We start from the raw sequence: 13670 nt of genomic DNA, 5'->3' as shown, positions 1-13670 counted from the left end.
AATAATTAGTTAGCTAATTGCTTAACTGAGTTAATCACTAAAGTTTAGGGGGGAACTCTTTGAATTGGTGGGTAGATTCCTTAAGGTACAACCTCAGTAAGTTGGAAAAGGTGACATTTTTAGACTAGCCTTCCATCCCATTACCCCTGGATCCTCTACTACTCTGAAGGTAATAATAAGACAGTGCACCATTTACTTAGAGCTTTTTTAACATATATTACTCCTAGTTAATCATCACAACCATACAGCAACATAGGTGTTGTCCTAGAGAAAGTTCAGAACATTGTCCAAGGTCGGTGAACTTATTGGTGGAATGGCAGTGCAGCCCATCTGACCCCAGAGCCTGTGCCTTAGGAGAAAGGTTGTTTTATTCTTAGTCAAGTAATCATGAAGGCTGATACTATTGATCCTATTCTGTGCAGTTTTTCTTCCTTCATGGATAGGAGTAGTTGCCAGGAGTTTTGTACCCTGCCCGTGTTCCCTACCTGACTTGGGTCCCCTTCAAAAAAACCCACTGCCACGGGGTCAATTCGGACTCACAGCGACCCTATAGGACAGAGTAGAACTGCCCCATAGGGTTTCCAAGGAGCAGCTGGCAGATTTGAACTGCCCACCTCTTGGTTAGCAGCCGCAGCACTTAACCACTACGCCGCCAGGATTTCCTGGGCCCCCTTAGCTGTCATTTATCCACTGGACAAATCAGACGGGTTGGTGGAGTCTCAAATGATAAATGCAAATATCGTGGCACTCCTGCCTGCAGCGCTCAGCATGCTGTTATGATCGCAAAGAAGGCAAGTTAGCACACAGCATTTCCAGTAATAGAATGTGACTGTAAAAAAAAAATAATGATTCTTTGAGAACCCTACTTAGAGTTTTCCCAAGGAGGACCAACTGGAGGGTATAGATCATGTTGGAGTTGTTACTTCAAAGAATCTATTATTTTTCACTTTGGGCAGATTCTAAAAGGAGCTGCAATTTAGTTTGTGATGATACCAGCTGATCTGATGGTCTCCAGAGTTTCTTCTATATAGAAAGCTTTGAGATGTAAAGCAGAAATTCAGAGATCTTTACAAAGCTAATGTACTGAAAAACCAAAACCAAATCCATTGCCATTGAGTCAATTCCGACTCATAGTGAGACTATACGACAGAGTAGAACTACCTCATAGGGTTTCCAGGGAGCAACTGGTGGATTTGAACTGCTGACATTTTGGTTAGCAGCCACACTCTTAACCACCACACCACCAGGGCTCCAATGCATTGAACCAAACCAAACCAAACCCATTGCTGTCAAGTTGATTCCAACTCATAGCGACTTTATGGGACAGAGTGGAACTGTCCCATAGGGTTTCCAAGGAGCTGCTGGTGGATTTGAACTGCCAACCTTTTGGTTAGCAGCTAGGCTCTTAACCACTGTGCCACCAGGGCTCCAACGCAGGCAGCCCCAAATCCACAGGACGTTTATGTAGGTTTGCACAGAAGACCTCCTCAAGCATTATGGTTTATGTTGTGCTGTATGAAGCCTGACTGGAAAATAAAACACCGAGGGCAGTAACCATAATAGTAATAGCTACTTTTTTTTGAGTGCTTTCAATGTGTTCAGTGCTGCACTTGCCTTGCCTCCGTTAATAGCCCCACGAGATAGATTCTATATTCCCCCATTTCACGGATGAGGATGCTGAGGCTTAGTGAGGTTAAAGGACTCCCTGGGGTCACTTAGCTAATAACTACTAGAGCATCGTACATTCACATCCAGACCTTTCTCTATTCTAGGGCTCATCCTCTGATTTTTATTAAAAGTCATTTCACAATTCCTAGGTAAAGCCAGGGCTTAAGTCTTCTCATTTCATATAGTAGGTATATCAATGGTGCTATTCTAAACCTCCCGTTTGGAGAAAGAGGCCTATTTTTTTTTTTAATACTTGAACTCTGCTGAGTCCAAACAGGGACAGCAGTCAGAGCACAGTGGGGGATGATAATAGCACCCGTGGCTGATTAAAGGCAAGAAGGAGAAGAATTGTGACCATGGCTTAGGGTGTGGTAGAAGTGACAGACCTCAGGGGTAGGAATTGAAAGTGAAAAGAGAAAAGAGGAGTTGAGAATGAGCTTATAAAACCTCATAACCAGACATGCAGACACTCATGCCTGAAATTAAATAGATGATGGTGTTTATATGCCAGTATTCCAACTCCTATCTTACTGGCTTTTACAATTTTTGGAGAAATTGGTCATTGAAAAATATACAAAGACATAACTGAGCCTTAAGAAGGTGTCCTGTTGTTCTCCTTGTCAGCTTGACAGTCGCTGTGATTGTAATTTATACGAAAATATAAAGAAGGTGTCCTGTTATTCTCCTTGTCAGCTTGACAGTCACTGTGATTGTAATTTATATGAGTCATTGCTAAATGGCCACATGTGAAACTGAAAGAATGGAGAGAGGATTGTTACTGACTGGTGAAACTCAAAAGAGTTTTTGAATTGTTTAAAGTAGTTTCTAACCCAGTGTTTGTGGAACTCTGGTTCCAGGGGGTGATCCATGGCCAACTGGTATTGGAGAAGTCTTGCAGAGTATCTCCTTCCCCTGTGGAGATTCGTAATGCTAATAACGTTTTGAAGGCTCTGAGAAATTGTGCGACATAGAAACTTGTTTAATCCAGTGGTCCTCAAAATTATTGCACAAGCCCCACCCACCCGCACACAGACATACTTACACGTATTTTCTCAAACACTTTAGAATATGCTTTCCTGAAATATAGTAGCAAAATACATCTGTTGTATGAAATGAACTGAATGAACTCAGAAACACTGAAAGAGCCATCTTTGCATGAACGCTAAGTTCCAGAGAGAGAATATGAACCAGGTGATGACTTTTTAAAAATGTTATTGCGGTAAAGTATATATAATATAACGTTTGCCATATTAATCATTTTTAAGCATACGATTCAGTAACATCAATTACATCACAGTGTTGTGCAGCCATCACCATTATCCATTTCCGGAACTTTTCCATCACCCCAAACAGAGGTTCAGCGCATTTAAGGTGATAGCGCTCTGACAGGAACTTTTCTGAGGAAACGCTGTGACCTTTCTCCAGACTCTTCAAGGTCCTCTGCCCAGATTCCAGGCATTGTGTGGCTTCCAGGGACACTACTACACTTTTCCAGCCAGAGATGCTGCTGTGTTTTTGTGTGGGGACAGGACGCCTGCCTCCCATATCCAGGATGGAAAATAACCTTTCCACAAGGAAATGGTGACAAAGGCAAAGACAAGGTAGCCAAGAATCAAAGGGCAGATGAAAGTTCCAGATGCCCCTGTTGAATTGGTCCACCTTTTTGCCTCACTTCCTCAGGGAAGTGAGAGTCTGCCTGATTAAACTGTGACAGGATGAGATAAACCATTGTTTTACAGGCTCTCGCTTAACATGTTCCATGTTAGCACAAAATCCCCAAAATACTGTGTCATTCTAACAGAAACTGTCAGTAGCCCACTTTATTTGCCAGATGGTCATCTCTGACCTACTTTCGGGCAGTAGTGAGAAATTCCAAGATGAGCATGTGGCCAGTTCGCCTCCTTTTTTCCTGAAGTTGTCTGCCCTGCACAGGTGTGGATGGGAGAATTCTTGGCCTTGGACAGTGGAGAATTAATAATCAAGAGTGAAATCGAATGAAGATTATTAAAAAAAAATTATCCTTTTCTGAATTTCTCACTCCAATCAGCAAAATATGTTTCAAGCTCATTTATGTAGAATATTCTATTCAGTTCAAGTATTTTATTATTGCTATTAACGTAAGCACTGACCACGTTCCTGGAGGCATTAAAAGAACCAATTGATTTGGCAACATATACTGAGCACCTACTTTGTACCACGAAAGGCTCATTAGGGCACTGGGGATACAAAGGTGACAAACATTGGTCCATTTAAATGTTACAAGGGTATAATCTAGTTGTATAGAATGTGGCCCAAGTCTTCAGGGATCATACAGCCTTTACTCACAGATAATAATGTCCACAGGCCTTAGCACACTTGAAATGCACAGTTAGCGGAATCCAAATTACTCGATCCTTTATTCCTTCACAGAATATCCATCTAGTACCTTCTAGCACAGGCCAATGTAAGGGAGATTTCCTCAGGTGAGTTTCCAATGCTGGTTCTCCATTGAAGAATCCGCTTGTGAAATGAAATACTGGGCTGCATGAACCTTTAAATATAAAATTGCTTTTTTTCTTGCTCTGTTGAATTTCTTTTTTTTCTCTTTTTGGTTGCTTGCATTTCAGATTGGCTATATCGGGAGAGTGTCTTCACAAAGACAGAACCTCTGTCTGTCACTCTGTGACTTTCATGTACACTTGCAGCCATGAAGAAATACATGGAATAAATTCTGGTTTAAAATTGGATTTTAGTAACTGACTGTGGCTTTTGGTTCCATGGTACTTGAGTTTAGAAAGAAAAGAGCTCAACTCTTCCACCAGTGAAACACAGATTGTCAAGTATATTTCAGCAAATGTTGGTTTCTCCCATTGTTTATGCACAGGTGGCACGTTGGCCGCAGGAGTGAATGCAGTGCGCAGTGTGGCTTGGGTTACCGCACGCTAGACATCTTCTGTGCCAAGTACAGCAGGCTAGATGGGAAGACTGAGAAGGTTGATGACAGCTTCTGCAGCAGCCAGCCCAAACCCACCAACCGGGAGAAATGCTCCGGAGAGTGTAACACGGGTGGCTGGCGGTATTCTGCTTGGACTGAAGTAAGTCGTTCTCAAGCAAAGAGAATCCCCATCTTGGATTCCAACTCTCACTAGTTGACAGCATCTCCTCACAGAGCTGCGTGAAGAAGCCCAGTTTAGGCTGTCTGGAAAAGAGTGCTGTGATTGATTTATAATGCCTGACCCCATCTGTGCTCTGTAGAATATTATGATTTGTTGTGTCTGGTATGGGCAAGGCATGTGGAAAATTGAGAGTGCTGAAACACCTCTGAACCAATCACTTTTTCCATACCCCACAGGCCATTTCCAGCTTTGTTTTCCTATGCTAGTTGACTAATGTTGACTTAACATAAACCTGTTAAATAAATTGATAGCATGAACAACCGATGACTGCCCTGACAGGGAACACAACAGAGGACCCCTGAGGGAGCAGGAGAGCAGTGGGATGCAGACCCCAAATTCTCATAAGACCAGATTTAATGGTCTGACTGAGACTAGAGGGACCCCAGTGGTCATGGCCCCCAGACCTTCTGTTGCCCCAGGACGGGAACCATTCCCGAAGCCAACTCTTCAGACATGGATTGGACTGGACAAAGGGTTGGAGAGGGATGCTGGTAAGGAGTGAGCTTCTTGGATCAGGTGGACCCTTGAGACTATGTTGGCATCTCCTGCCTGGAGGGGAGATGAGAGGGTGGAGGGGGTTAGAAGCTGGCGAAAAGGACACGAAGAGAGAGAGTGGAGGGAGAGAGTGGGCGGTCTCATTAGGGGGGAGAGTAATTGGGAATATGTAGCTGTATATGGGTTTTTGTGTGAGAGACTGACTTGATTTGTAAACTTTCACTTAAAGCACAATAAAAATTATTAAAAAAAAAATTGATAGCATGAGCCACCAGTCGCCATAAAGTTGCTGCCAACTCATGGCGACCCCACCTGTAGAGTAGAACTGTGCTCCATGGAGTTTTTAATCATTGATTTTTTAGAGGTTGCTTTCCAGGCCTTTCTTCTGAGGTACCTCTGGTTAGACTCCAACCTCCAACCTTCCACTTAACAGCTGAGCACGTTAACCCTTTGCACCACCCAGGACTTCAGTATCATGGACAGACATTCCCAAAGTAACTAGAATTGGCCAAGGCTATTTTTTTTTTTTTTTTGATGTGTTTGTTTCTAAAGGGCTGGAAGGGACAAGCCAGTATCGCCGGGATCCTCAGCAATAATTTTACATAAATCCTGTCCTTACAGTGTTCTAAAAGCTGTGATGGTGGAACCCAGAGGAGAAGGGCTATTTGTGTCAACAGCCGGAATGATGTTCTGGATGATAGCAAATGCACTCACCAGGAGAAAGTCACCATTCAGAGGTGCAGTGAATTCCCTTGCCCACAGTGGAAGTCAGGAGACTGGTCAGAGGTGAGCAGGGAGGGCCGTCATTTCCCCTGGGCCATCTCCGATACTCTAATTCTGGGCCTAGCCAAGGCTAAACCTACTGTCCCTTTCTCCTACGCTCCTTGAGGAAGCAGCAGCTCTAGTCCCCCGCCTGCATATGGCTGTAGTCCTGGGCAGGAACTGCCCCCGGTGACCTCAGAGGCACAGTGGACCTGGCTTGGTCACCCACTACAGTAGCTTTGTTGGTAATTTTGGAGTTCCAGTCCCTCACCTTCCCTCCACTTTGAGCCCTAGCCACACCCTGAAAGGAAACCACGGCTTTATTAATTGTAAAGCTGCACTGGCTTAGATCCAAAGTTAAAATGAGGTTTCCTACTTCCTCGTATTTGAAACAACGGAATTAGACCCCAGTGAGTGGCCTATCTGACTGATCCACCCAGTTGCTAGTTGAAGCCTGGACTAAAGAGAAAAGGCCAGGCTGAACATTCCCGATCTGTGTGTGTCTCATCACTTCCCTGACAAGGCACAGGCTGTCTGTCCCTCTGTGGTTCAGTACAGGTGGAGCCAAAGGAGCAAGAGAAAGAAGCCGAGCTTCCTTCTGGCTTCGGTGGTACAGATTTAGCACTCCCTGTTAACACAGCCCAGTGCGGTTCTTACCTAGCAGTGACTCACTCCACATTCCTTCAAGGGGAACATGTAGAAGGGGAACAAAGCCAGTTGCCATGGAGTCGATTCCTTCTCACGGTGACCTCATGTGTGTCAGAGCAGCACTCTACTTCAAGGGGCTTTCGGTGGCTGATTTTTTGAAAATAGATTGCCAGGCCTTTCTTCCAAGGCATGTCTGAGTGTACTCAAACTGCCAGTCTTTCAATTAGCAGCATATTAACTGCCACCAGCTAGGGACTCCTGGGAACAAGAGTCCCTTATTTATGGACCAAGTGAGAAACGTGGGGAAGGAAAAAATGTTTGCCTGCTCCAGCTACTGCATCCGTGCCCTTAACCCATCCGTGTGAGGACAGTATTATTTCTGACATAAAATAAAATGTGAATCTTCAAAGGATATTATAATGCTAGACAAGTAGCATTGCATGTGATTAACTGTGTTTGATTTCTAGACAAATTAACAATAAACCTTTGCAAGAATGCTTCATAAAACGGGGTGGGAAGATCAGCCTGTAGGTTCAGTATATTCCAAAGTTCCTTAGATAAAAAACTGGGAAGAAAGCAGCAAAATGTTAATAAAAATTGTCTCTGGATAGTGAGGTTTGGGATCATTGTAATTTTCTCTTTTGTGTTTTTCTGTGTTTTTTTTAAATTTCTACAGTGAGCATGGATGACAGTGGTGATTATATTTAACATTTTTGAATGAACACTAAGGATTTACTTAGATTTTCTTTCAATTTGGTTTTCACAACCCTTTGCAGGAGGCTCTGTTGTTATCCCCATTTTACAGATGAGAAAATTGAGGGCAGAGAGATCACATGACTTGTGCAGTATCCCTTAGCAGGTTGAATGAAAGAGTGAGCCTTGTTGCAAAGGGGACAGGAAGTGCTGTGGGAAAAGAGCATACCTGTCTCTGCTGATCAGGGAGTAACCCCAGGAGCCACACGCCTTGTTCAGAAGTGACCTGAGTGGCTGTGCCTTTCATTACAGTGCTTAGTCACCTGCGGAAAAGGGAACAAGCATCGCCAGGTCTGGTGTCAGTTTGGCGACGATCGATTAAACGATAGAAGCTGTGACCCCGAGAGCAAGCCTGCCTCCATGCAGACCTGTCAGCAGCCGGAATGTGCGTCCTGGCAGGCGGGTCCCTGGGGACAGGTATTTTGAATGATAAGGTTCTTAGCTACATTCTTTCTTTCTTATCTGGAGAGAGCTTGGAGAGGGGCATTCCAGCGGTGGGGCTTTAACCTGGGATCCAACCACCCTGCCGTGTGGTGTGCGCTATACCTCTGGAATGCCGAGTCAGTCACGCGAAGCTGTGCAGCCATGGGGTGCCGCCTGCCCTCCTGGAGCTGATTATTCCATTTTCAGTCCCACATGCATGTCTGTGCTGTTTGGCTTAACGCTGTAGCTTGAGCACATGAGCATTTGAACAAATTCACAGCAGATTTCATGTCTGGCTGATGTTATCTTCTAGCATGCCTCTGTGGGTTGGCTGCAGAATGTCATCCAATGCCAGAGTTTTTGGCAGGAAAGCCTGGACTGGGATGCGGAAGGGATGTTTCAGTTCCCACTGTCACATTTCAAAAGCTCACCTCCATGGCTACGTCCAACATGTCAGACTCTTCTAGCAGAATTATTAGATGAAAGGCTGCAGAGTCATCCATTCTGCTGGCCCCACAGTCTTAGCTTGAACCATTCTTAAAGGACAGAGTGGACGTTTCCCTTGGGCTTGCACTTGAGAAGCCACGACTCTTGGTATTAAGCTTTCCTAGAAGCAGATGCACTGTGGGTACTATTTAAGTAGCACCTCAAACTCCCCAGAGAAACAGAGCAGCTGTCTGCTGTCACTTATGTAATCTCTTGAAGAATGGCCTCCCTCCACCCTGTCCAACCACAGCCACCCTAGAGCGCTAGCCAGTGTCTTCGTTTCCGAGTGTGCACGCAGTGAGTGAGAGCGGCTTTACTTCTGCACCGTCAGTCTGCACCGCTGATACTGACACTCTTCTGAATCCTCCCCACTAGGGTGGACAGCATCCCCGGTTGGCATGGCGGGTACTGTACTGTCACTGAGTACACACCTAGGTCCTGCCTCCTTTTCTCCCACACCTGCCTGGCTTTTAGGGGCTAATCAAAAGAAGAGAGCATAGCTCCGGGTCACTGACGAGATTTGGAATATAACATCTATTTGCACCGATAAGCCTCTTTTTATCCATGTCTGGTAGCATAGTGGTTAACCAAAAGGTCAGCGGTTCAAATCTACCAGGCGCTCCTTGGAAACCGTGTGGGGCAGTTCTACTCTGTCCTGTAGGGTTGCTATGAGTTGGAATCGACTCGATGACAACGGGTACCCTAGACCAGTTCTAGCTCCTCTTATGAACAAAGATTTCTTTTTCCTTTTATTAAACATGCCATTCAAAGAAGCAATTAAAAAAAAATTTTTTCAATTTTGGTAAAACTGTACATAACAAAACTTCTGCAGATTCAACAATTTTTACATGTACAATCCAGGTTACTAATGACATTCATCATGGTATGCGACCATTGCCACTGTTTCACAAATGGTTTTTTTAAATATTATTTAAGGATAATGCATGTTTGTTAGAGAATTTTGGAAAATGTCATTTAGAAAACAAACAAACACATTCCCAACACCATGCTGTAGAGATTACTAGTGTTAGCGTGTTTATGTATTTTCCTTCAATATTTTTAAAACTAATATTGGGGCTGTGCTCTACCTATTTTTTTTTTTTTTGAAATTCACATAACAGAAAATGCACCATTTTAAAGTGAAAACTTCAGGGTATTTAGTGCTTTCATTTTTTAATGCTGCGCACCCACCACTCCTAGTTCCAGACCATTTCATTGCCCTAAAGTAAAACCCCAGATCCATTAAGTGTTTGCTCCCATTCTTCCCTCCCCCAGCCCCTGGCAACCACCAATCTGCTTTCTGTCTGTATGGACTTACCTATTCTGGATATGTCATATGAGTGGAATTATACAATAGGTGGTCTTTTGTATTTAACTCTTTGACTTAGTGTAATGTTTTTGAAGTTGATCCATGTTGTCGCAGTACTTCTTCCCTTTTGATGGCCGAATAATATTGCATTGTGTGTATATACAACAATTTATTTATCCATTCACGTGTTGATAGACGTTTGGGTTGTACCTTCTGGCTGTCATGAATAACACTGCTGTGAATATTCCTCTGCAAGTACTTGTTTGAGTACCTGTTTTCAGATCTTTTGGGTATATACCTAGGAGCGGAATTGCTAGGTCGTATGGTAATTCTTTTTTTTTTAATATTTTATTGTGTTTTCAGGGAAAGTTTACACAGCAAATTAGGTTCCATTTAAAAATTTCTGCACAGATTGCTCAGTGACATTGGTTACATTTTCCCAATGTGTCAACATTCTCATTATTTCCATTCTGGTCGTTCCATTTTTAGTAACCTGGTTTCTCTGCCCCCTTACATTCTCATCTTTAGAGTAATTGTTGACCATTTGGTCTCACGTAGATGATTTTTTTAAAGGAGCTCAGTACTCATACATGATGTTCTTTATTTTATGAGCCAGTCTGTTATATAGCTAACGGGTGGTCTCAGGGGATAGTTTTAGTTCAAGGCTTAACGTGTATCTCCGGTCAGTAGACTCGGGGAGTCCTTTAGTTACAACCTGTCCAGTTAGTCTGGACTTTTTAAGAGTTTGAGTTCTGTTCCACATTTTTCTCCCATTCTATCAGGATCTATCTATTGTGGCCTTGATTAGCATGGTAGGTAGTGGTAGCTGGGCACCATCTAGCTCTTCTGGTCTCAGGGTAAATGAGGCCATGGTTCCTTAGACTAGTTTATTTTCTTAGTTTTCGGTTTTCTCTTTTGTTCCACATGAGTAGAGACCAATCGTTGTATCTTAGATGGCTGCTCACACACTTTTAAGACCCCTGGCACTACTTGCCAAACTACAATGTAGAACATAAACTTTATGAACTATATTATGCCAGTTGATTGAAGTGTCCCATGAGACTGTGGTCCTAAGCCTTCACACTCAGAAAACCAATCCCATGAGGTACGTGGTTGTATCTGAGAAGTGTCCGTAACTGTGCCCCCATGAGCTGAATATAAATGTGCACGCCTACCTCCATACACATGTAACCACACACATGTTTTTTGGCTCTTGTTGCTGCTGTGGCAAAATTATGTATGTCATAAAGCATTTACCAAAAACACCTTTTTTTCTTGTGTACTTCTTAGTGACATCATTTACCTTGGTCAGGCTGTGCACCCTTTGCCCACATTCAGTGTTACCTTCTTCATCACCAAAAATAACAAGTGTCTACTCTCTGGAGTGTCCTCTACCCCTACGCCCCATCCCTGGTAATCACCAATGAAAGTCAGTTTCTGTATGTATACCTACTCTTGTCTTTTTATAAAAGTAAGATCATGTAATATTTGTCTTTTTGTGATTGACTTATTTCACTCATCATGATGTCCTCCAGATTCACCTATTTATAAGATGTTTTGAACACTCACCGTTACTCTTTATGGCTGCATAGTATCCCACTGTATGTATACACCAGATTTTTCTTACCCATTCATCCATTCATGGCCACTGAGGTTGTTTTTCCATCTTTTTGCTGCTGTGAATAGTGAAGCAGAGAACGTAGGTGTGCATATGTCCGTTTGTGTCTCTTCTATTAGATTTCTAGGATATATACCTAGGAGTGGGATTGCTGGACCAGAAGGTAGTTCTATTTCTAGTTTTTTTCAGGAAGTGCCATACAGCTTTCCATACTGGTTATACCATTTTACAGTCTCACCAGCAGTGAATAATGATTCCAGTCTACCCACATCCTCTCCAGCATTTGTTGTTGTGATGGTTTAAGTTGTGTGTCAGCTTGGCTGGGCCGTGATTCTCAGTGGTTTGGCAGTTATGTAATGATGTAGTCATTATTCATGATGTGATCTGATGTGATCAACCAATCAGTTGTAAGGGGAGTTTCCCTCGGGAGTGTGGCTTGCATCATATATATATATATATATGTATTTTATATATGTATTTTATATATATATTTTATATATATGTATATGCCTGACCCACAGACTTGGGACTTGCCAGCCTTTACAGCCACATAAGCCAATAAGCCACTTCCTTGAGATGATTCCCTCTCTATATATATGTATATACATACACATGCATGTTTTGGAGCCCAGGTGGCACAGTGGTTGAGAGTCATGGCTGCTAAACAGAAGGTCGGCAGTTCAAATCTACCACTTGCTCCTTGGAAACCATATGGGACAGTTCTACTCTGTCCTGTAAGGTTGCTATGAGTTGGAATTGACTTGATGGCAACAGGTTTGATTTTTTTTTTTATGAATGCTTCACCGTTTTGCTTCTCTAGAGAACCCAGCATAAGACAGTTGTTTTCTGATTTTTGTTTTTTTATCAGTCCCATTTTAGCCAGGGTGAGATGGTATGTCATTGTAGTTTTGATTTGCATCTCGTTAATGGCTCGTGATTGAGAACGCCTTTTCATGTGTTTGTTGGCCACTTGAATGTCCTCTTTGGAGAAGTGTCTCTTAATGTCCTTTGCTCGTTTTTTAATTGGGTTGTTTGTCTTTTTACTTTTTTGAGCTTTTGAAGTTTTCTGTCTATTTTAGAGATTAAACTGTTATCACGTAGGTCATTCCCAAAGATTTTTTCCTGGTCTGTAGGTTGTCTTTTTACTCTTTTGATACAGTTGTTTGATGAGCATAAATGTTTAATTTTATGAGGTCCCAGTTTAATTTGTCTTCTGCTGTTCGTGCATTTATAGTTGTATTTGATAATCTTTTTTTTTTTTTAATTAGGTCTCATAGTTTTGTCTTTACGTTTTCTTCCAAGAACTTTAGTCTTTGATCCATTTTAAGTTAGTTCTTGTGTGTGGTGCAAGGGATGGGTCCTGTTTCATTTTTCTGCAAGTTGGATATCCCATTGTTCTAGCACTGCTTCTTAAAGAGACTATTTCTTCACCATTGAATAGACTTTAACTCCTTGTCAAAAACCCATTGCCCATATATGAGTGGATTTATTTCTTGGTTCTCAGCTGTATTCCACTGGTCTATGTGTCTGTCATTGAACCAGTTCCAGGCAGTTTTGGTTACTGTAGCTGTATAGTATGTTTTGAAATCAAGAGATGAAGACTTACTACGTAGTTCTTCCTCTTTGATATTGCTTTGGCTGTTTGGGGCCTCTTTCCTTTCCATGTAAAGTCATTGATTAGTTTTTCCATTTCAGTAAAATGTTGTTGGAATTTCAATTGAGATTGCTGGGTCATATTGTAATTCTGAATTTTACTTTTTTTGAGAAACCACCAGACTTCTTTCCACAGCACCGGCACCATTTACATTCCCCCCAGCCATTCACAAACATTCCAATTTTTCCACAGTCTCATCAACACTTGTTTTTGTTTTCAATAATAGCCATCCTAGTGGGTGTGAAGTGGTATCTCATTGTAGTTTTTATTTGAATTTCCCTAATTCGACGGCACTGGGTGCTGGGTAATGACTAAGGAGCCTTGGTGGCACTATGGTTAAATGCTGAGCTGCTAACTGAAAGATTGGTGGTTCCAACCCACCAGTCAGCTCCTCGGGAGAAAAGACCTGGCGATCTGCTCCTGTGAAGATTTACAGCTTAGGAAGCCCTATGGGGCAGTTCTACTTCATCTTGTAAAGTCTCTGTGAATCAGAACTGACTCGAAGGCACACAACAACAACAATGACTAATTAGGTTGAGTGTCTCTTCATATGCTTGTTGGCTATTTGTATATCTTCTTTGGAGAAATGTCTGTTCAAGTTCTTTGCCCGTTTTTAAATTGGGTTCTTTGCCTTTGTATTGTTGAATTGTAAGAGTTCTTTATATATTCTGGAGACTAGACCCTTATCAGATTTGTAAT

The 13670-nt window shown here is 42.5% G+C and overlaps 1 protein-coding gene across 1 annotated transcript in view; it reads left to right on the top strand.

Moving 5' to 3' along the window:
* ADAMTS9 (ADAM metallopeptidase with thrombospondin type 1 motif 9) overlaps positions 1–13670 on the top strand; it is a 199390-nt gene that overhangs the window by 80463 nt on the left and 105257 nt on the right. Inside the window, exons 20-22 of the mRNA XM_049862795.1 lie at positions 4532–4742; positions 5940–6104; positions 7734–7898. Of these exons, the coding sequence (XP_049718752.1) occupies positions 4532–4742; positions 5940–6104; positions 7734–7898 (541 nt within the window). The remainder of the gene's footprint in view (positions 1–4531; positions 4743–5939; positions 6105–7733; positions 7899–13670) is intronic.

This window comes from Elephas maximus, chromosome 20, assembly GCF_024166365.1.
Source record: "Elephas maximus indicus isolate mEleMax1 chromosome 20, mEleMax1 primary haplotype, whole genome shotgun sequence".
Classification (NCBI taxonomy): Eukaryota; Metazoa; Chordata; class Mammalia; order Proboscidea; family Elephantidae; genus Elephas; species Elephas maximus.
The sequence above is the reverse complement of the archived record's forward strand: the minus strand, read 5'-3'. Positions and strand labels throughout refer to the sequence as shown.